Here is a 23,094-nt window from a genome sequence, read left to right as displayed (position 1 = left end):
AGTTTTGTGGTTATCAACAGTGTGCAGTGCGTGATCGCGAACGTATTCATAATGACCGTCGCCACCAACACGGAGACTGTCTCCGAGCTGGGACTGTCTGCCGATGATATTAGTGTGAAGAATGCGACTGCCCAGGCAGCCAATGACCTAAACAACAACTTCAACGCGATGGGCGACAGCAAGGAGATCTCCGAGAAGGATCTAGATGATTACCTACAACACTACAACAAGTGGGAGCAGAGCCGCCTCGGGCGGGCTTTCCAGCAGTGGATCGCCGATCACATTGGGCTGAAGTTTGATAACGAAATCAAATGGAAAAATGTGGCCATGATTGGTGGCTTGCATTTGACCACGTTTGTGATGTTCTTCAAATATGTCTGGTACTCGACTCTGACGACGTGGCTTTGGGGTAAGTTTTGCACTCTGTTAGCACCCTGTTCAGTCGCTGCACGGTTATAGTTTTAAAAAGTTTCTCAAAAGTACTACAACTGGCACGAAGATAAGTTTCGAAACACAGATATTTATAATGTGCCATAGCAGAGGTTATTGAAGTTGCTTTTGGGTCACCTTCGTTCCCAAAATTTTGTTACGTCATGCTGCTGCTACCCAACTATACCGTAGAAGAAACCTTTGGATTCGCTTTGGAAGAAACTAGTTTCGTGACAATAAAACGAACAATCGCGATCGCAAATAAATTCACAATCGTTCCGTCAGAACGCGGAAGTTCAAAAATACTACGCATCTCTGAAGCTCGTCAAAAAGACAAAACCCAAACGAATAAAACATATCCGTCTTCGCCATTCGTCCTTCTATCCGTATTCAAACGTTCGCACGATCAGTGGAGCTTACGTCCAAGGCTTCAACTCGTTAGCCAAACAGCCACCATTTAAGTATCAAGTTTATACGGCACCGTCTTGTGAAGCTGCTTCGCAGAAACTTTCTTTTATCTTTTGACTACATAAAAACCCTATACCATTCAAAGACGCGAAAACGGACCGTACACGAGCCACCAATAAATGTAGCATCAAATGCAAATTAGAGTTATATATTGCGACACGCGCAAAACTGTCGGTCGTTGCCGCCGTCGCCTGGAGCAATCGGTGTGTTAGATTCGCGAATTCAAATTCGTCTAGTTTTCGACATTACGAAATGGCCCTACCTATCAACAGATAAAAACTACATCCTCTTGAGCTTATTCGTGGCTGCTTGGAGCGTTTCGGTGGCTAGGAAGTGTTATACAGTCAGTAAAGGTGGACAGCGTAGTAACTGAACGGCGACAGCCTTAAGGCGGCAACGGATTTACAAGGTTGACCGGGTGGGCTGGAAGGAGTTTTAGAAGCAGTTAGGTTAGCAACTTCTAAGCCTTCACGATGCATTGCCATCGTTCGGTCAAGCGAAATTCTGAACCGAATTCAAGTCAAAGATAAAAGAAAAAAATGAAACGGAGTTGAAATGAAATCTGGTCACCGAAAACAATTTGTTTCACAAGAAAACTTTGAAAATTGAAGGATTTTAAAGAAAGCTTGTGTAGCTTGTGTATAAATATCCAATCAGCGGCAAGATTGCATGATCCATCTGGCTCAACAAATGTTGACGCTTTTTCATGGTTTCGTTATGGGTTGAGCCTTTCGCCGTGCTAGAGAGATTGAAGGATTTCGTTGAATGGGACTGCAGATGCATTGTTCAGGTTTTTGAAGAAAAGTTCATTGGCAGCGCAACGATGATGCAGCAGACATTGTGAATGACGTCCTAGTGGTTGATTTTATACCGACTTCTTTGTCCTAGGCATCTTCGTCGGTGGCTGTGCCGGATTCGGTATCACCGGAGGGGCACACCGGCTTTGGACACACCGGGCCTACAAGGCCAAGCTACCTTTGCGCATCATCCTGATGTGCTTCTACTGTCTATCGGGGCAGAACAGTCTGTTCGACTGGGTTCGCGATCACCGCATCCACCACAAGTATTCCGAAACGGACGCGGACCCGCACAACTCGAACCGTGGTTTCTTCTTCGCCCACGTCGGCTGGCTGCTGCTGCGTAAGCACCCGGAATGCATCAAGAAGGGACGCCTAATAGATATGTCCGATGTGCTGGCCGATCCTGTCATCCAGTTTCATCAGAAGTACTTTATGCTGCTGAAGATAGTCTTCACTTTCTTCATACCATCGTTCATTCCGTGGCTATTCCTTGGGGAACCACTCTACCTATCCTTCCTGGCAAACTGTCTGCTACGCTACGTTCTAACACTCAACTTCACTTGGTTGGTCAACAGTGCGGCACACATCTACGGACCCAAGCCGTACGATCAGTAAGTAGTAGATCCGTAGCTTGTAGTGCACCGATTGACATCACTCCAAATGCATTCTCTTCTGTCCAGGCGCATTCGACCAGCGGAAAACAGAACCGTATCGATACTGTCCATGGGCGAAGGATGGCACAACTACCACCATGTATTCCCGTGGGACTACAAGGCAGCCGAGTTGAGCCACTACTCCGTCAACTTGACCACATTCTGGTTGGACTTTTTCTCCAAGATTGGCTGGGCGTACGACATGAAGCAGCCCTCGAAGGATCTTGTACGAAGAACGTTACTGAAGTACGGTAAGTACCCAACATTGGCCATCCTGCGCCTCGACCACTTCAACTCGTTCTACTACCGTTTATCGTTACAGGTGATGGTACGCACATCACGACCCCTATCGGGCACCTATCGGAGGTTCCCGAGGAGGAGTCGGGGAAGAGTCGATAAAGTCGATTCGCCGCTTCGTTACAGGGGCTCACGAAGCAGAGGATCGTGAAATGATCGATTTCAGTGGCGGAAATTGACTGCTGATCGTCCGCAAGAGGAAACGAAAACAATCAATCAGCACAATAACGCACAAGCGAACCAAATTAAGAGGAGGAGGGACCCCACCACGGCGATGCTCAAGCGCTCGAAGGCGGATTCGGCGCGATCAGCAGAGCCTACTCGTGGGTCGCTTCCAATGGGGAATGGCTAAAGGGAGGGTCTCTAAGTTATACATAATAAATAACCAATAGACTGGCATGTGATGGTATCGTACGTTGAAGGCAGCTAAAGTTCGCGGTATAGTAAATGCCTTTGAGTCTGTGGTTTCAGGGCAAGCCTTTACTCACTTCGCTTGATGGCCTACAATCCTTCGTACACTCGCTTGATATTGATGACAAACAAAACAAACGGAGCGTTCGGTTTAACGAAAAGAGACAACAGAAACTGCCGCCCGAATATTGTTGTTTCTTTTCTTGATCTGGCACCGCACAACAATCGTAACCGTGTAGTCTGGGGTTGATGTGTTGCGCAAAACACATTAATCGTGCTGCCGAAAGCCCGACGTCTTTTCCGAGCCCCGTCCGTTTCTACTAATGACCAGCCCGACCCGGAGCGCGTCGCGACCACGTGAACAGTGAACGTCTTAACGTTCACCAACACGGCTAAGTCGCCGCCCGAAATGAGTCGAAATGAGTCGCCGGAGTCTGCTGTCCCTCGGTACTACCGGAGTGGGGCTTTCCACGAAACAGTCGTGTCGAGTGACCTTCTCAGATATTCCTTCGGTTGCATCAACTGCGTGGTAACGTTGGGTTTCGGTTGAAAACATAACACAAATGTTCGTGATTCGCCGAAGATTTTTTACGTAAAACGCCTTTACGTTCCGCTTAACAGACATCAAGATCATGTGGAAAACAAACGCTCACAGCTGCTCCGGCCAACACGAAGCCATGAGTTGTACATGGATCTGTTTTTAAAGATACAGAATACATTTTTTCCTAAAAAAACAACAGTACGGAACACGGATCATCAAAACGGTGCTCCGTGTCTTCAACATCACGGATCAGTCACAGCTTTCTCGGCACTTTTCCCCAAAAACATGCAATGCATCCGAAGCCCCGAAAGAGCGTATGTATCCATGAATGAAAATCTACCTACCGCTTGAAGCAATTGAATAGAGCCAAACACCTTCTTTCTCGGAGAGGGTAGGTTGTTGGAGGCCATCGATGACTAGGGCCGAGTACCACGCTGACTAGCAAGAATCGTGTCGGACACGGTTGCCGAAAACATAGATCACGAAAAAGGCCACGCGCAACCAAGTGGAGAAGTAACGGCACTTGTCGTAAAGTTATTACTCGGTACTTACCTCGTCTACATGGAACCGGTTTCCCAGCAGCCACCGGAGCGTCATTACCGGAGCGTTTTTTATGTCTTTATACGGGCAATCACCCATCGTTATTGGCCATTGATTCATTCAGCAATTCGTAAGACGGTCAACAGCCGTGCCAACACTCTTCAATGTGGTTTGATATGCGAATTGTTGATATTGATTGACGAACTGGTGATGTTCGTGAATTCATTTCAACCATAAATCTTAATGCTAATTAAATATAGAATGTTCGCCCGAGGATGGAAATTTCCAGCGTTTAAAACAATGTTTGACCCCCAATTTAATGGAACAACAAAATTTGATTTTATTTTTACTTTCAAGTTTAGACTATTTTTTTGTCTGCAAAACGATGGTTCATGGATGACTCATAAACTTTTTTTGAACTGCGTACGACGCCGGACGAGCTTTCGACGCGTTCGCCGCGAGCTTTCAACCGTTTCGGATTGTATCTTCACCCCCAAAAAACACGTATAAACTCGAGTGACTGTTGAAAGCTCGCTCGTTTTAAAGTCGTTTCAAATGGTGCCGTTGATTAACGGCAGCATTTGTTTTAGTTGCTGCCATTAGCAATGATGCATCAACAGTTGATTTTCCTGGAGAACCCAGCGGACTTAGTGAACACGAACATAATTACTATTTTGTAAATGGGCAGTTTCGGGGAGCAACGATATTGAATAACCTAACCTAATACAAACGATAACATCACACAAGGTGGCTTAAACAAATTTAATTCCTTTACAGCAACGTTCAAAAACCGATTGTGCACAGCTCGCTAAATCATAAGCAAACAATATAATGTTTTGGTATGACTCAAAATCAGAACATCAATGTGGCATCAGTCGACCGCTTTGTTCCACGTGTTACCACGTACGCCAGGGAACATTATGCAATACTAACCAACTAAACCACACGGCTGCACAGACTGCTTCGACGCGCCCGCGCCATCGCAACATGCGTCATGTTGGTGATAATGCCCCGAACGAAAACGGCCCCGATCCGATCTTGGGCACAAAGTGCATCGACGGGCGAGGTGCGCGGTGGGGGCCAGCAAACGGCAGCATATAACAAAATGGTCAAGGTCAATAGCAACCGTGGTAACGCGACAACGCCGGGTCGCTGCTCAACACGTGCAACGTCGGTGCGCGGCCCTGCGTTCGGTGAGTCAGTTGCGTTCTCTCTTTCTCGGCCTCGGCCGTAAGGATTTGAATTCGTTTGCGTGGCGGCCAGTATTCCAGGGTTGTAGCCTGTGGCCGGCACGGATGGCGTGATGTGTTCACACACTTCCCGCGTGTACGGTTCGCGCACACCAACACCAAAGCGCCCAAAGCGTGCCAGCCGAAAACGCAACTTGCACCCCCGATTTGCTCATACCTCGGCGCTCTCTCTCTCGCGCTCTACACGTAGGATTCGCTCGCGGTTTCGCGGTTTCCGCTCAGCCAGAGGCCACGTTTTCGCTCGCGCTGCGCTCATTCGGCCAGCGAACAACAGCCGATGCCGAAGCGCGACACCGTTGGTCTCTCTCTCGCGCACATCCGCTGACAACGTGCAAAGCCGGCATTCTGGGCCGGGTATGCGAAAAGTAAAACAGCGAACGCGCGTAAAACATATCCAAATCAGCCACTGCGCGAAAGCTGTAACGTGACTGTGTTTTTTACCATGCCGGCGGGACGCACTATCAGGGCGATTTTCTGCGCGTCACAGGATGGAAATTGAAAAACAATCACAAACAGAAACTATGTTGTTTATAAATAGTTCGAGTGTGTACTCTACTGCGCGGCGTAGTTCTGACGCGTTCTGACACAAACAGCCGCAGATTCATCCTTTGGAAAAGTCCTTTGGTCCTAATTCGATTTCTGGAAAACTCCTAATTTATTCTATCAGTTGGAATGCAATTTTTAAATTCCTCCATCCATGTGGCGCGTGATCCGGTTTTCTAGCACTAATTTATGATACCAATCTGGCTTATCGCGGCCAGCCAGCACACCTTTTACCAGCGATAACGTGCACCTGGCCATGACCAATCGGCTAAGGGCGGGCGGCCGGCGCGATAGAGGTAAATGAAAACACATTCTTATCGTAATTTCTTCGGTCTGCCAATGTCTGCGCGCGGACTTAACAGGTTCCTTGCAATGTGTGAATTAGCGGGAGATTAGCCTTAGTCGAGGGGTAAAGCTGGCTAGGGTCAAGTGTTTTGTTGCCCTTTTGTGCTGTGGAGAAATAATCAGAGTTCGAATACACTCACCAACGGACGGAACGGTTTACAATGGATCAGTTTCATCAGACGAAAATAGCGTCATAGCAGAGCATAAGAGAGACAGTACCGAAAAAAAGATTACACCGATTTATCGGCTCAGCCGTTAACAATTCGAATTACTCACGTGGAGCGCTTAGGGCTTGCATTTGCGGCGGACTTGAGACTTTGGACTTCCTTGCAGCCGTACAAAGTTCAACCGGCACAAGATTTGTGGATGTTTACCTTTGGTTTGGATGATGCAATAGTAAATCCAACAAATCACGATGGAATGCGAAGAGCATGACACTTCCGAGGTCCCTTAAACTTTAAATGAAATGTCTGCAACGAAGCAATAACAAAATAGTCGAAACGTTTAAAATAGTGACAATTTCGTCAGTTCATTTGGATGCTACGATTCCAATACTCTTGCGCCAGCGAGACAATGGTGCAAAGCGATCAAAGCAACGGATGGCTAACGAAAAACGAGAGAACGGGCCAACTAGTGGTATCGCCGCGTCTAGCCGGCATCGTACGATATTCGCCACACCGGGTAGTTCTCCAATGTGGCCGCTTTCAGCCGCTTTCAGTTTTGCTTCGCGGTTGGCCTTTGGCGTTGTTCTCGGTGTGCTCGCTCCTTGGGGCTAGGAAAGAGGCTTTAGAGAAACCCTTTTTCTTCACCGAAATCATCCAACGCCCATCGCGTGGCCCGTGGGCTGCTCTGCAAAGCTCCAAACGTGCACCGGTTCGTGGCCGGCAGCCCGGCAGGATTACCATCGTCCTCCAACGAAGGATTGCCCGGAACGTGGTTGTTAAAGGTAAGCAGCGGGAGCAACCAGTGCGAACAATCGACCGGGGACTGCAAGCGCATTAATTGACGATTGGTGAAAGCGTTGATCAATCGTCGCAAATCTCTCCGTTGTTGATAAGAACGCGGACTGTTGGAAGTCTGTTTTGGATCGGTTAGAAAAAAGGGGGAATCGCGGGACGAAAGTGTGATAAGTTAGTGAGTGACGTTCGCGGAAAAAGTGTCGGTGGTGCTGTCAAGCTGCGATTTGCTGTCTCTTTCCAGCCATGGCGGCAGCCATCTCGCTCGCTGACGTGTTCGCACGCGGCACGCTTTCCCATGCCCGACGAAGATGCCCCCAGAATTAGGGGCCACAGGATCACTTTGGCTGTTTGTGTTTTTTTTAGAGTATTTTGCCTTTCGTAATCTCCACAACGCATCACGCACCCACGGACCCACCGATAGGACAATGTCGCAGGGGGTGTCGATCGAGCACGCGGCTCAAAGCCGCGAGCGACGGGCGGCTTTCCTGGCGGCCGCAGCAGCTGTTGGGGTCGATTTTCGCAATGAGCATGCACAGCACAGATGCCAAACCGCCGAACCCTCTCGCTTCTCGCCGCCGGGGCGGATAGGGTTCGCGGGGAGATTATGCGGTACACATGTATGGGTGTGAGGGAGGTTGGATGCGTCGGGGACGGACGGGGTGGAACGTGTACTCCATTAGAATCGAGTGGTTCGCGTTTTATATATAACCTTCCGTCGGCCATTCTGACCAGTTCAGTGAGCACTTGTCAAACAGTAGGCAAGTCAAATTCTCGGTCCGGAGAAAAGTAGGCGATAACTAGCTGCGCTGCTAGTTATACCAACCCCAAGCGGCTTGGCTTCAACCCCGAAGACAGCTTGGACACTGTTCGTGTTGCTTCAACATTCTGGCCCTTCAATTTCGGAATCGAGGCCGAGTGGTGTGTTAACTACATAAAAAGGTGCGTGCATATTAAAGTGCTGGTGTGCTTACCGTGCGACTGAGTGATCAAAGCGTCCTTAGAACGCCCCGAACGATTGTGAACCAGTTTTTTTTAGTCCTTTAAGCGTGCCCCAAACGAAAGTTGCGTACTGCGAGAGGCGATCAATATCGATGATGATGGTGGATGAGTTTTAACTCATCTTGGACGTTCCGTAACGTAACCTTGAAACCGCTTTGCGAATGGTTCTTGATTGCTCTTGGCGACCCGTATCTGTGGGAAGAGTCGATTTCTCCAAATCAAAATGTTTGGAAACGCTCCTTGTACCCAAATTGCTTTTGATGCATGCGAATGCGTGGTTTGGATTTGGATGAGTTTTCATATTTCCACGGTTTTCTCTCACCCTCCCGAGGTTAGTTGTAGGTCACGCTTATTGGGCGTAGTCAATCGGATCCACCGCCAGGACGGACCTCTACGTGGGACGCTCCACTGTCCTATAGGACAATGTGTGAAAAATGAAAAGTTACGTAAATTGCGGCCCCGTGCCAGCAGAACAACCACAAGTTGGTCAAGTTGGCATGGAAAAATTATCCAAAGGAGGCTGATGTTATTATTCTACCTGCTAAATAATATTAAAAAGCTTGAGCGGTTTTCATCACGTTTTGCATCGCGCAGTGGATGAAAAGTCGACCGTGAATCCGCTACAAGGCCATACCGTTCGCGACAGACACCACGAACTCTCAAGTTCAAACATATTTGTCCCTCACGGCGAACACACCGATACGACGTGAGGTGTGCAGTTGCAATTATCACTCTCACTCCGAAAAATGCGCTATAATTGTCACCGGTTCCCGTTACCAAGGGCCAATAACAGTGCGATAGACCAACCACACGAAGATAAGAAATGTTTCGGGGAGATGTATTTTGTACGGTGCGAGGGTTCAAGTTTTCTCGTATCGATACATCGATTGCCTTCACATCCGCTGCACACAGCTGACGAGATTATGGCGTCCGAATTGAAAGTCAAGATTTTAAGTCCGAGCATTGATTATTAGTTGAAAACGAACTCATTAACTGATGTGTTTACGTGACGCAGGGAAAGAAGGGGTGCACGAACAGGATCACGTCTCGGCCATGTGCGCTCGGGTGCTATGGTTCCGTACACACGTGGCAAAAATAGATCACTATTACATTTCCGAACGGGGACGGCGGATGCTGCAAATACCGGTTCGTGCAAGAATCGCGCGGCTTGGGCTTTTATTTTTACGATCTTCCCGCGTAGTTCGTTTCGGTTTTTCAAATGGAATTTTACCACCAACCTCATCATCTTCTATGACGGTTCGCAGGAGACGCTTCCAACGTTGAGTGTGTCGCAAAATGTAGGGACAGAATTCTGGGGAATACTATGTATGTTATTTGATGTAACGGACGAACGGAAGCTCTGAATCGAATTTGGAAGCTATTTTTTCTTTGTTGGGAACCGTTGGTAGTCTAGCAAAAAAATACCTGCAACCCCATGCCGATGTGGCCGTTCGCAAAAAGACTTTGAATGCATCATAGACGTACGTTACATAATCAACAGGTTGCGCTTCGTCTGATCGGCTGCATTGCAGTTGGTTGGTACCCAGGGCCCGTTTAAAAGTTGCCGGTAAGCTTTCGTAAAGGCAAAGTTAGTACCATTTCTCAGATTTACCTAACCGAACACGCAAGTGTGCTGGCGTTGGAACTATCTATTTCATGTTGCTGTGAGCGCCACGTTTGCTTCCTGTACATTTTTGCTACCAGCCCACCGAAATCAGCTGCGAAAGAGACCGCGAGGAGCGGTAGCTCTGAACTGAAGACTGTTTGGCAATGGGTGTGGTGGTGGTGTGTTCCGGGTAATAAGTAGGAAATGAGCAAGAGCCACCAGTGGACCAAGGGACATGATGCTTTCCACGTTGCTAAGGTGTTAACCAGTCACCACCAACAAAATCGCCCAGCGATGTAGTTAGTAAGGTCTTTGGTTGTGTTGGTGGCCACTTTTTTTGGACCGCTTCATCCGAGTTCGCCGCAGACCAGCAGCGAGATCGTGTCTCTTTGGGGAGAAAATGCGTGCCAATTTGGTGGTCCACTGGCCACTGGGAGCACCGCTTTTGTCGCTTTCCTTTTCCGCGAGCACTACGGCACTGCGTTGGTGATGGAAATCGACGTGAAAGGAGATTAATGAATTTCACCGAAAAACCTTCTGTTCGGAGCCAACCTTGAACATTTTTTTGAATCCGCCCTGGCTTCTATGGGGGACCTTAACGACTAGGCTGAAGGGAATGAGGGCTCAACACGCCAAAAAGTCTACAATAATAAATGCAAAGAAAAAGCGAAACAGAACGTGTTACTCCAGCGTGTAGACTATAAATGGAGCTGATGTTACAATATGCTTTAACCATTCGGTGGGCAATGTGCCGGTTCCAATTGCAACACTGCGCAACGCCGTAGCCTTGCGAGTGTCTTGATTCGAAGGGTTTGTTAAATGCAATCCATGCACAATCGGGCGATCGAGACTGTTTAATAAAATATCGCTCGTCAGTAGGGAAATTTAAAATCTATCGGTCCAACGAGAGCACAGTGCAGGGGCTGTGATTTTTCATGGCTAACGAAAATCAACCGTTTAGCTTCTCCCTGACAACTACGTTGACGTACTTAGTTTTTCGTGTTAATCTTCTTGTACTTTGCTATCGTTGTGCGTTATATTGGCCAACCGGTATGTCGGAATTGGCCCATGCATGATGTCAGTCCATTTTTTCGTGCCATGACCGCTCTCAGTTTGCTGTTTTAATTCACCAGAAAAACTCGGCAGCCTCTCCTTCAATTGCCAAATGCAAACGGCAACAACACAAACTCCACGACATGAGCATAGCAACCTTTTTATGTGCGTCTTTGCTAGTTTTTCTGCGGTTGTTTGTCTTTCGTCGCATCGCACGAGAGATAAGACATGTCCCCGGATCTCTCAAGTCGCCGTTGTGTATCGCTTAAATGAATCGTACATTTTAGGACAACCCGTTTTTGCAATTCAAAACAAGGCTTGTTTGTGCGTTCAAGGAGCTCACAGTGCTGCGATACTTTCCCAGTAACAAGACTACAATAGTCCAGGTACTAAACAGAATTGAGCACTCTTTGTGAACTTGTTTATTCCTTTTTAGATTCTCTATTAAACAGAAGTCATCCTCAACGGGCGTCCTTTCACGTTTTGCCACCGCACGTCCCATCAACAACATGATCGCGTCACCGAGTGCGGTTTTTATGGAGAACCGTTCTGACGCGATTGGAAACTGTAACAGCGAACGAAAAGCTGTCAGCTGTGTCGCAGACACCATCTGCGAACCACTCCGCTTACTGTGCATGTGAGAGGCTCGTTCGCGAGAGATAATGCCCGCGACCCAAGACGATGCTGCTGCCCCACAACGTCCTCTCTAAAGTCGCGGGCGCATCGTTCGAGTGGCGCGAGAAACACGTGACAATGAGCTGATGGGCGTTCGGATTATATGTTCGTTAGCAACCTATCCCGAGTCGGGACCGATCTTCCGATCGGTAATGGTGCGCTCCGAGTTGGCACGCGCAAACATGAAAAGCACTTTTTGTGGTCAAATATTGTTTGTGGTCACCGGTGCCGGTTTTGATTGAACCAAATAAGACAGTATTGGACAGTAATAGGAGCGGTATTGTGGCCGATCTTCACTGCACTATCTTTACGTCAGGTTCACCGGTTAGCACCGGTGTTGATCAATTTCACGGATCGCTGTGTGCTACAGTGCCGCGAAGTTCCCAATGGCCGGCGTGGCTTAGTGATGCCTCGCAACGTGCCCAAATGGTAGCCTCTATTTGTCCGCATGACCGCTGTGTCTTTGGCAGCGGCGGGCAGCAAAGGTCAGCAAAACACGATCCTGTGGGAATGTTTAAGGTTCGCAATTTCTTCGGTCAGTGTTTTTCTTATCGGTAGACGGGCCTTTTAATCATTCCTACTAATACGTCCTATCACTGCGCGGTGTGAACCAGACGGTGTACGTGCGCACGGAACGTGATTTTGCGCTGCCCCTAGCAAACGGTAGAATCACACCGCAGTTCTCTCTCGACTCCCAGCTAGACCGGACGCGGTTTGATTGCCAATGTTGTGCAGTGTGAAAGTGATCTCGGAATCGGAGGTAGGTGCTTGGGGCTATTTCAGCTACGGATCGAAACTGCACGCGCATAACTTGTTAAAGTTCTCAAGTTGTGAAGGGGAGGCTATTTTCGATCGCGATATTTTGTAGCCATCACTTGGCCAGTGTTTGGTGCCCAACTTGGCACTCTTCGGGCACTCTAATCTGCTTTAGTTTTGGCAGCAGTGCGCCACCCGTTACCGCCGAAGACGTGTGCAGGGATTATGATGTTAACGAAGCTGTGCTAGAGCTAATACAAACATAGAGCACGGTAGTGGGATTCTTGTGGAGGGTCGTATGGCGGTGTGTAACCTGTAAGAAAGGTGTGTAACAGTGTACAACCGTTTTGCATTAGTCCTCCTCCAACACGACTGTAAGTTAAGCTGAGATCGATATTTTTGGCGATCACTCTGCGTATTAGATGGCAATACGTTTTTTTCGGACTGAGAAAAGCAAGTACACCTTCAACCAGACCAGACCCTCTGATTAATGGTTTCTTTTGGGGTTGCTTTCAAATTGTTTATTTTAAATTCAGCATCCAGAGTGTATTCCTTTTCATGTGCATCAGCTATGATGGTATGGTAGTGATAAATATTTTTGAGTTAATTGATTCTTCTAATCGCACAAGGAAAAGCAACGTATTTGCGTCATCCAGGCAAAAGCTGCTTATTCCCAACTCCTCTCCATCCAGTTGCTTGCACAATGTAACTATTTTGCGTGTCCACCCATTAACGGGTTGGTGAGACAGAGCGGGTTGCAACGGTGACCAGCACGGAATTTTAATTAGAGTGTGGATCGGTAAGATACGTTTTGGTTAGTGAATGAGAAGTATGGACACTGCCAAGAACACCGAATGGGCACTTTGCCTTTTTAATACGACACTGGCCACAGCACTTTATGGCGAGGGCGATCATATGCTGGTGCTGTAGCGACAGATTTACGCAGTTTCCTCTTTTTTGCGTATCAATTAAAAAGGACTTACGTCGCTTTTTCCACAGCCGCGTAATCACGTCAAATTGTTACCGCGGGTATAAAATGCGTCATTTCAGACCTTGATGAACGTTGGTGGTGTTGATGTTGGTACTAAAAGGGAGCCGCGTGATTTTGTCCAAACGTACGCCAAAAAAAATCACGTTAATCTCGTAGCTGCTAATTACCAGTTCCTGGCTGCCATCGAAAGACTTTCAATATGTTTTGCTCATTAGCGAAAACCCAGGCATGGGGAAGGACAGCTTCGCTAGTACAGCGTTAGAGTTCCAGCGGAATCAGCTGTTCCCTTGATTCCCGGTTTTGCCACCACCTAACCTTTATTATTCTATGCCGTCCGATCGATATTTTCCCACGTCATGGAAACGTCGCTCGCCTTCACCCAGACAACAGGGTGTGGGATATTCCGTAATGGTTCCGCAGGACGATTCGATGGCGGAGCCTTGCCGTACTCTTTTGGTAGTACTATCCGCTGACGATGGCATGGTCTCTCTCTCTCTTTCTCTCTCTCTCTCTCTCTCTCTCTCTCTCTCTCTCTATTTGTGTTTCCTCTTCGTATCGATCCAGACTGTGGGTGCGAGAGAGAATGCAGGGAACGCCAATCGGAATCCAAAACCGAAAGGGTCTCTCCCAGAGAAAACCATAACTGGTTCCATTTGGTTGCTCCTAAGGAAAGCGGGCTCAGAAAAAGGCAATGGGGACGCACTGTACATTTTTCCGGTAGTTGTTGGATTCTTTAATTTTTTGTGAATCTGCTTCAATCGCGTCCTGTTTCTGGGAGTAGCCAAGCTCAAGCATGCTCAAGGTATGAGGCTTCCAGACGTCCTCGTCTCGACTTTGAGAACCTCTTGTCTCCTTTGGTTTATTTTTCTCATTCGTGGGCCAGTTCTCTCAGCATACCGGGATCACCTATCATGACGAGAGAAAACAGGATCCGTCCGGTTCTCTGCTGGATGTGCGGGGTGGAAACAAATACTTCAGGCGGCTGTCTACAATTGTTGCTTGTTCAGTTTCACAATTTCCTTCGTCGCTTCTGCTGTGCCACCATCTTTGTCTGCTGAAGCCCAACTAAACCTAAACCTATTCTCAGTCTGGTAAATTCTAGTGCAAAGAGCCATTGTGCAGTAATTCGGGTGGGGCGCATATTACATCTGGTATATGATTGTAAAATCTTCATTTTCTTAGTGCAACAGCTCAAATGTGGCAGACCCAAGTGGGATGGAAAATTAGTTTGCACTTTTAATCAAATAAACGGACATCCAATCACCCATCAGTAATCACGCTGTGATTGGATCATTATCAACTGATTGGTGGCGCAAAGTGGTGTATGTTTTTCTTCTGTGCGTGCGAAAAATTGCAATCGATTACTGTTTCCCTTCCAGCACACGCATATGCCGTGAGCGAGTGTTTCATTTTCTTTATCGGTCGATTTACTTCCCTGGGAATTCCTAAACGTGTACAGTATGCACACACCAACTGCCCAACGCACCCGTGTGCCGCACTGGAACCATCTGTTGCTCCTGGATAACAGGGCAACACTACTGATTCGGTCGTTGTCGTGCATCCCGAGGGACCACGTTCGCGTTATGCTGCATATCGAAAAGGATACTCAAAGTGACACGAAACGTTACCGTGTTTGTGTATCAGTGTCCTTCGAACAATTTGGCGCATCATGAAAACGATGCTCCGATCCTTTTTGCTCTGGGACCTTGAGCAGAATGCTTCAACGTGAAAAACGAAACGCAATTTCTAGCACAGTCACGCGCCGATGGTATTAAGCTTCTTTTCGCACCTATCAGCGAAAGGGGGCTCGCTCGGGCTGTCTGCGTTATGCAGGGCACTGTTTATCGATTAACCACCACACTGTGGGCCGCCATGTAGGGCCCCAAAGTGGAAAGCTCTTCGCTTCATTCTTGTTGTCCGTGACCTTTCGCAGGCACAGTTAGACTGTCATTTCTAGAACGCTGAATTGCGTTGTTTCAAACCAATATCAGAATGATTAACATTAGCGCTTGGCTCTCCACGAAGCACATAAAGGCTATCTTGAAACAAATGAAGCACTTCAGATTTAAAGAAAAGGTCTAACGTTTTTTCTTCTCTATTGTAGTGCACTTAACACAGTCGAGTGTGGTGAAAATAGTATTCACACAACAACGTCAGTGCAGAAAAGTGCACCAAGGGATCTGACACACACAAACACCATTTAAAATGGCACCAAACGCAACGGTCGAAGCGACGGGCGTGTTGAACGAGGTGGACGCCGAAACTATTGACGGTGGACTGGCCAAGGACGTGACACCGTTGAAGCGAGCCGAGAAGCGCAAGATCAAGCTGGTCTGGAGGAACGTGATTGCTTTCGGGTACCTACATTTGGCCGCCGTTTACGGCGCGTGGCTGATGTTGACATCCGCTCGCCTGTACACGATCGCATTTGGTAAGCATAATATTTCGGATCCCTTACTCAAAGGAGTGTTCTTAGTATGTCGCCTGCCGCGCTGTTAACACCCGTTGTCCTTTCCTATTGTTTTGTTTTCCTACAGCATTTATTCTGTACGTAATGTCCGGCCTGGGCATCACGGCCGGTGCCCATCGATTGTGGGCCCACCGATCGTACAAAGCTAAGCTGCCGCTTCGCATCATACTGGCCGTGTTCAACACGATCGCTTTCCAGGACTGTGCGCTACACTGGGCCCGTGACCACCGGGTGCACCACAAGTACTCGGAAACCGATGCCGACCCGCACAACGCGACTCGTGGCTTCTTCTTTTCGCACATCGGCTGGCTGTTGTGTCGCAAACATCCGGAAGTAATTGCCAAGGGTAAGCAGCTTGACATCAGTGACCTGGAGAGCGATCCCGTCCTGCGTTTCCAGCGCAAGTAAGTTGAACACTTTCACGCGGTAGAGGTTGTGCGATCACGTGCTTGTTTCGATTAACGCTTACCTTCGCCTTTGACGCAGACATTACATGATTCTGATGCCGCTGGCCTGCTTCGTGTTGCCGACAATCGCTCCGGTGTACTTCTGGAACGAAACTTGGACCAATGCCTGGTTTGTTGCGACCCTGTTCCGCTGGACATTCATTTTGAACGTGACCTGGCTGGTGAACAGCGCTGCCCACAAGTGGGGCGATAAGCCGTACGACAAGTAAGTTCACCAACCAGTAATTGAACCACGGGATGGGACGGAAATCTGGGTGTTGCAGTGGCGATGCGGATCTTCGTTGCGACAGCAGCTAATGTTTTGCTTTGTTCTGTGTCGTTTATCGTTTTTCCTTAGGAGCATTTCGCCATCGGAGAACCGTACGGTGGCGTCGTTCGCATTCGGCGAAGGATGGCACAACTATCATCATGTGTTCCCGTGGGATTACAAAACGGCCGAGCTGGGCAACTATCGGATGAACATGACTACGGCATTCATTGATTTCTTCTCCAAAATCGGCTGGGCGTACGACCTGAAGACGGTTTCGAACGAGATCGTGGAGAAGCGTGTCAAGCGCACCGGCGACGGTAGCCATCCGACATGGGGCTGGGGTGATAAGGATCAGGATCAGTACGAGATCAAGCACGCCACCATCATCAACCAAAAAGAGGACTAAGTCGGGCGAGGAAGTGGATAAGAGTGTTGCCACCATCGCAAAAACATACATCATTCACCAATTTGCTGGATTAACCTTCCTTTGTTCCGTAACCACACCCAAATGGAAGTTCTAAGCAGAGATTACAAAATGTCGCACCGGCATCCGTTGATGAAGAAAGGGCTGATGCTTCGTGTGATAGGAAAGAATTCGAATGATACAAAAGAGTAAACTCCTCTGAATGTAAGATGATCGAATGGGTAAGAAAAAAGGGAAAATAGAGGCATATTCGCAGGAAGAATATATGGAGAGTGTGGTGACTTCAAAGAACAGACTACGAGTTATAGTGGATGAGCCAAGACAAGTCATACTGATAACATCCGCCACCTAATGAACAAAAGTAGTTTACTCATGAGCACGAGAAGCATTATTAATGTAGATTTTTGTTTAAGGAATTCGAAATTTTGCTGAGGACGCATTCCACCGGAATACGACACAGGGTCGTGATCCGGTGTCTTCGGAGAAGGAGAGAGAGAGGGCAATGCAAAGTGATGAAAGCGATAGATTGATGGGAGTACAATGAAAAGAGAGGTTTTTGAAACAGGATATATATAGGTTAGATCAGGCGTCCCAGTAAGTGATATAAAAAGAAACCCACTCCGACGGATGATAATTCGCGGGCCGTTCTACGTAAACGTAAGGTTCGGTGCCAAAAACATCGATGTGCGGTTTAGGACAGGCTGTAGTTTGTTACAAAAGAAGGGCAGAGCTCCTCACAAAATTGAATAAGATGTGTGCATGCAAATATGTATTTTTTTTACTCAATTTTCAGTCCCGCTTTGACTGATTTCCGGTGGCCAACCACCATTGTGCCGCATTCAACCGGGGACAAATACGAATTTTTCCGTATGGTCAGGGTTTGTGTAGACCTTAGAAGGTGTGTGGGGACAAGCAAGGAGACCAGCGTGTACGCACCGAAGTGTTGCTCCGTTGTTAGATAAGTTAGTAATTTATTGTTTTCCGGTTGTTCTTCGTTACTTAGCGCACTTTCTAACAGTTGCCGGCAGATAATAATTTCCAGTAGTCATTGGTGAGACAAAGAGTCGCGAGCGATTCATTACGACGGAGGGTCTCCGTGGTTGCAATTCAGTTTGAAGTTTGAATAATGTTTTGTCATTTTATTGCCAAGAGGCGCACTGTTCCCGGTTTCGGGAGGTTTTTTGTTTAATGCATCTCTAGCGGAACATGCAACTTTTGTCAAAATATCAAACTAATAACATGGTACATGGATAGCAGCAACACAGGGATTGGAGAGACGGAACAATGGAACTTAGGAGTGTAATACACTGGAACCGCACTGGTCAGCTCCGACTAGACGGCACTAAAGATAGTAATACAAACCAATAGCCCATCGAAATTGTATGCCGCCGCGCTATATACAGACACGGGAAGTGTAAAAGATAAACGTTTGCGGTTTTTTGGTATTCTGTCTTCTGTGCGCCAACAATATGGCTCTTTATCCGAAATTCGGTATCGTTTATAGAATGGAGCTGCTGCAAAAAGTGTAGCAGAAATGCAAACAATTTGCAAGCTACATCTCAATGTTTCCAATTTATTCCAGAGATATCTTCTGATAAGGCAAATCTCAAAGCAACGGAAGTTGAATGGCGGAAAAAAGATCGTTTGAAATGGTCCTGGTAGTGATTGAATTGGATTGGTGATGTTGGCAAAGCGCGCTTCTTTGAGCATGAGGAGACTGAATAACACATAGGACTGATAGAATTGATGACCAGGTGCGGTGCAAATCGGATAAGATCGGGAACTGCTAGAGCATTCGTCATAAGAATACGCGGGTACTCTTTCGAGAACGTGAAGATTAGGAAAAATACGTTCCAGTGTTTCAAAACTTCAAAGAATCATAATATGGAAAGAAACGGTAACCGCCAATCTGCGGTCTGCCAAAATCTAGTATTGTTTCCCCTTTCTCTTACTGCTCGCTTAAAGAAATGCATTCCTAGGTGAATAGGTGAAAAATAAACATCAACAATTTTCCAGAAAACAATGTGGACAATTTATAAAGGAAAAGTACTCTAACCTTCTATATTTCGTACCCTTGCACTAAGACGCAAGGATAGCAGAATTAAAAACACGTAGAAACACCGTAGCTGGAAAATACCACCCTCAACGGTACTGGTCCAGAACATAGGCGTCCATTGGAGAATAGTCAAACGAGCGATGGTGAGCCGCCGGTGCAGAGAACGGTGCGGCGTAAATACTAACGATTTTATTAAAACCAACCGCACAAACCACTTACTTACAGAACCTTACTCTAGTGGATCAAAAACGAAACACTAAAGGGGGATAAAGTGCAAGAACGCGGTAAAGCTGATGAATGTTTTTATCTCATGCTAAATACTTCGTAAATATAGAACCAAGATCATTACAAAGCTATGCAAATGGGGCCTAATTCGACTTCGTGGAGTCGTCCCTCTGCGATCCGATCCAATTGTTACCGAAGAAAGCCAAGGTACTTTTTTAATTATCCCGGTACCTTCCTCCATCTTACGCCACGATTGTATGGTCCTACGCAATCCACTTTAACGTCACTTTATGTTACAAAACAATCTCCATCCCAAAAATGTAACGGTTCGAGAAATTCTGAAGGACAGCACTATAACGGAATGTTACAAGCCGAGGCTGCGTCGAATGTTGAAACGATAACAAAACTTTTGAACGTACGGCAGAATAAATATTCCTAACTCTGTTTAGATATGCACGCTACTAGCACAAAATAGTAAAAGCGTATTAAGGAACAACGCAGAACCTAAACAAAACCAACTACGAAACATCAAGACAAACAAACATGTATGGAATGGTGGTGGAAAACCTACCTGTGCGTAAAAGTTCAAGTTAATAGTCCTCGTACACGGGAGGATAGGGTTCTGGGAGCACTGGTTAAACTTGCCACTATCGAGGGGATGCATTTTGCATCAACTAACTGAATGTAACTCAAAGCCGTTCCCAGGATGTGTTAAAACATTTGGTACGCTTGTCATCAGCTATCAGACCACAGAGCAAACGGAATGAAATGTTTGTAATGAAGACATAATCGAACCCCAATAATAAGCGATAAATAATTTTAGTAAAATAATTGTTAGAAAATTTGTACTCGTTTGATTTAATGTCTATTCTTTTTTGGTGTCATAATTTACAAACAGGTTTATTCTTTCCTCTAAAACTTCATTATCTAACCAAAAACGGCGACAAGGCGAAAATAAAAATGTCCTCGATAGTATAGTGGTAAGTATCCCCGCCTGTCACGCGGGAGACCGGGGTTCGATTCCCCGTCGGGTAGAAACAAATTTTATGCTGTTTCGATGTCATGCTTATTAAAAGTCCTGTCGCTAGCTTTCATATTTAGCAAAGTTTCAAACCGTTCACAGCTTTTAGAAATAAAATTATCTTCTTTTTTGTTATCTATTTCGAGGAAAGAAATTATTTAATAATACAGATGTTACTTAAAGAATGGAAACTGGAACATTATATGATAACAGGTTTAAAAAATGCTCTATTCCAAGTAAAAAATACAACTTATCACCCAAAGCATTGTTCTATAACTTCGACTCGAAATCCATTTCCTTACGTTCCCAATCCGCAATCTCTCGCTCCTTGATGCCACTGAAACTACCACCTCGACCCACCCCGGACCGGAATTTGGTTGCCCCTGTTTTCCCTTCCTTCAGCAATTCGTCGCTCACAGTAAACAACTCTCGTTGCATAGCGTCCTCGAAGGATTGAGCGGAGAACGATGCATAGTATGCCGAATTCCGATCGTGTCGAAGACAAAGTTGAGGATACTTGGCAATGCTCATGGCCAGATTGTACGCCTGTCCTAGTCCAGCACCGACGGCAACCACGCGATTGGCAAGTCCAATTTCGTGGGCCTCCTTAGCGGACACCGTCCTACCGGTGAGCATAAGATCGAGTGCTCGAGATAGACCTATCAGAGCCGGAAGCCTCACCGTTCCGCCGTCAATCAGTGGCACACCGAAACGTCGATTAAAGAACCCCAGGATAGCGTTCTCTTCCATCACACGTAAATCGCACATCAGCGCAAGTTCCATTCCGCCCGCCACGCAGTAACCACTGATGGCACAGACCATGGGTTTTTTCATCATGCGCCTCGTCGGTCCCATGACTCCTTCCGGATTGGAAATGATCGAGCGGACTGTGTCTCCATCGTCAGACCTTGCCAGCTCAGTCAGATCGTAACCGGAACAGAATGTGCCGCCGATACCGTGAAGGACGCCAACGTCCGCCGTTGGATCGGTCTCGAAAGCAGCTATCGCTGCAGCGAGTTTAACACCTGTGGCAACATCGACAGCATTCCTCACTTTCGGTCGATTGATGCCAATCAGAGTGATATTGTGTTCTTTCTCCACTACAATCGAGTCTTCGTCCAGCATTTTGGTTTCACCTGAGAAAGTGAACATGGAAGATGGACTGTTATGTTAGAAGCGGAAGTTAAAGTACTGTACCAGGCGATTACCTTCGCTTGTCGTAGAACATTCTCTGTTAACGGTAGATATAATGGCACGTCGGAAACAGAATCGACCGTAATCTCTTATTACTTGCATATTTCCTATCCGTTTTTTTATCATAAGGAAGGAAGTTGCTTTCGTATAACCGGCTGTCAAAAGTGTGACGTTTCTGATGGTTCAAAATCAAAACAATCGTTGTGCGTGAACCGAGCCCGTTCGTTGATCGCATTGAATTGAACGTTGTGCAAAATTCCTACCATTAGCAAATTTCATATTGGTTCTAAGATTCGTCAGACATTTAACCTTCATACACAGTTACATAATCATAGTTTGCAGTCGAAGAAAACAATCAAACTCGTACACGAACATTGAACGGTATGTCTTTATTATCGCATTACGATGCTGGTAATTGTTACGGTATTTCATTCCACCACGCGCCACTTTTGCCGGTTGAGACAACGTTTGTTCAGTAGAACAAACCATGTGGGCTTTTGCAGACGCCAGTCCGTCCACTGTTAGCACCACACATCCTCCGTGTCCACCTGCAAATGTGTTTGTTTGCTTCACTTATAGGTAGGCATTGGGCATAAAATGTGCAATGCAATTTTCCTACATCCTCTCTAAGCGCCCGCACGAAATTCACGAGTAATACGCACCAGGATTTGTTAGCTAATTTCGCCGGCCCCTGTATCTGCAGCATCTCCAGTCGCGTACACCAGAAGTTGATGCGAATCGAAAGCAGTTGCCATTCAATTTCATCACAAAATTCCATACACTTAAGCGAACGTTCCTGGTTTTCGTGGCCTTTTTTTGCTTGTATATAAAAACAACGAAACAATGTGACGCGTCTTCTAGACAATTTTCCTATAGCATGGTTTCTACCGTTTCCCACATTGTTGCGGAAAAGTCGCGCGCGCTGTTCAAACATACGTTTGTTCTATAAAATGGCACCCAAAATGGCGAAAGTCTGATTGCACAAAGTACTTCTCGGTACGCGCGATAAGCCCAACCAAAGAACGGAGCAATACCGGAGTGCCCTTCCCGTCTGTAGTCCCACTGTCTGGGAGAGTTCTAGGATAAACTCGCAGCAGCCGGTACTAAACTATTTACAAAATTATCCTCACATCGAACTAGTAGTCGCTGGGTCATCGTTCCGTTCCAAACCAATCCCTTCTCCAAATGGCCACCACCACTTGACGAACGTGTGGCGGACGAACGGTAGTGTAAAATATTGTTGCACTGTGTACTTTTCTATGCGGCCGCATTCATGGAATATCTGTTATCAAAAGCTAAAACAATAAACTAGCGATGCATACACGCGATGCAAACAATACTATGGATGGAATTTTGCATTTGGCTTTTGGCGTTAACTCTCCTGTATGGTGGTGCGTTCCTGCGCTCGATTTCTGTTTTGGTTTAAAGACAGTGAACTTGGCTTGGCGTTTGCTTGTTGTTCACTTTCTTCTAATTTTCTTCTAACTGCTGCCTAAAGTGCGACTTTTGGTTGAATGTGTGCATTGTCTTACGCTAGCTTTTTTAATGGTTAAAATCGGGCCACGTTCCTCTTATTGTCCGGCGGTGCCGCGATGTTGCGCCCGAACATAAACCAAATCTAATGCACCGCCCTTTTTTGACGTACTTTGGACAGTCTAATTCCACCATAGA

At 46.8% G+C, this 23,094-nt stretch overlaps 3 protein-coding genes and 1 non-coding gene across 6 annotated transcripts; 3 read left to right on the top strand and 1 right to left on the bottom strand.

The window, feature by feature from the left end:
• The first annotated feature begins 51 nt into the window (after positions 1-51).
• Positions 52-2,749, top strand: LOC131212787 (acyl-CoA Delta-9 desaturase-like). Its single transcript, XM_058206803.1, has 4 exons — positions 52-409; positions 1,786-2,308; positions 2,378-2,601; positions 2,673-2,749. Exons 1-4 carry the CDS (start codon positions 52-54, stop codon positions 2,747-2,749), a joined length of 1,182 nt encoding a protein of 393 aa, XP_058062786.1.
• A 4,253-nt stretch (positions 2,750-7,002) lies between these two features.
• On the top strand, positions 7,003-20,029 carry LOC131212779 (acyl-CoA Delta-9 desaturase-like). Of its 3 annotated transcripts, none has more exons than XM_058206794.1 (5): positions 7,003-7,223; positions 15,421-15,747; positions 15,854-16,190; positions 16,273-16,458; positions 16,591-20,029. In XM_058206794.1, the coding sequence occupies exons 2-5, from the start codon at positions 15,522-15,524 to the stop codon at positions 16,907-16,909; spliced, it is 1,068 nt and encodes a 355-aa protein (XP_058062777.1). In that variant the 5' UTR covers positions 7,003-7,223; positions 15,421-15,521; the 3' UTR covers positions 16,910-20,029. The 3 variants fall into 3 exon arrangements, with proteins under 3 accessions (XP_058062777.1, XP_058062776.1, XP_058062775.1); XM_058206793.1 differs by lacking the exon at positions 7,003-7,223 and adding an exon at positions 7,987-8,175; XM_058206792.1 differs by lacking the exon at positions 7,003-7,223 and adding an exon at positions 12,147-12,329.
• Positions 20,030-20,171: 142 nt separating this feature from the next.
• On the top strand, positions 20,172-20,245 carry Trnad-guc (transfer RNA aspartic acid (anticodon GUC)). Its single transcript has one exon. It is a non-coding gene; the product is annotated as a tRNA-Asp (tRNA).
• Positions 20,246-20,262: 17 nt separating this feature from the next.
• Positions 20,263-21,561, bottom strand: LOC131212781 (2,3-dehydroadipyl-CoA hydratase). The gene is made up of 2 exons (XM_058206795.1): positions 21,438-21,561; positions 20,263-21,365 (listed from the first exon to the last, which is right to left on the bottom strand). Exons 1-2 carry the CDS (start codon positions 21,547-21,549, stop codon positions 20,500-20,502), a joined length of 978 nt encoding a protein of 325 aa, XP_058062778.1. The 5' UTR covers positions 21,550-21,561; the 3' UTR covers positions 20,263-20,499.
• Between the last annotated feature and the right edge of the window lie 1,533 nt (positions 21,562-23,094).

Source organism: Anopheles bellator, chromosome 2 (genome assembly GCF_943735745.2).
Source record: "Anopheles bellator chromosome 2, idAnoBellAS_SP24_06.2, whole genome shotgun sequence".
NCBI lineage: Eukaryota > Metazoa > Arthropoda > Insecta > Diptera > Culicidae > Anopheles > Anopheles bellator.
The sequence above is the reverse complement of the archived record's forward strand: the minus strand, read 5'-3'. Positions and strand labels throughout refer to the sequence as shown.

What these genes read in the sequence shown, in the direction of transcription:
- LOC131212781 (XM_058206795.1), bottom strand. Translation starts at nt 21,549, where the DNA reads ATGATAAAAAAACGGATAGGAAATATGCAAGTAATAAGAGATTACGGT. An exon ending in ATGTTCTACGACAAGCGAAG is followed by an intron (nt 21,366 to 21,437) that starts GTAATCGCCTGG and finishes TCACTTTCTCAG; the next exon opens with GTGAAACCAAAATGCTGGAC.
- LOC131212779 (XM_058206794.1), top strand. Translation starts at nt 15,522, where the DNA reads ATGGCACCAAACGCAACGGTCGAAGCGACGGGCGTGTTGAACGAGGTG. An exon ending in CCTGTACACGATCGCATTTG is followed by an intron (nt 15,748 to 15,853) that starts GTAAGCATAATA and finishes GTTTTCCTACAG; the next exon opens with CATTTATTCTGTACGTAATG. An exon ending in GGCGATAAGCCGTACGACAA is followed by an intron (nt 16,459 to 16,590) that starts GTAAGTTCACCA and finishes GTTTTTCCTTAG; the next exon opens with GAGCATTTCGCCATCGGAGA.
- LOC131212787 (XM_058206803.1), top strand. Translation starts at nt 52, where the DNA reads ATGACCGTCGCCACCAACACGGAGACTGTCTCCGAGCTGGGACTGTCT. An exon ending in TCTGACGACGTGGCTTTGGG is followed by an intron (nt 410 to 1,785) that starts GTAAGTTTTGCA and finishes TCTTTGTCCTAG; the next exon opens with GCATCTTCGTCGGTGGCTGT. An exon ending in GGACCCAAGCCGTACGATCA is followed by an intron (nt 2,309 to 2,377) that starts GTAAGTAGTAGA and finishes TCTTCTGTCCAG; the next exon opens with GCGCATTCGACCAGCGGAAA.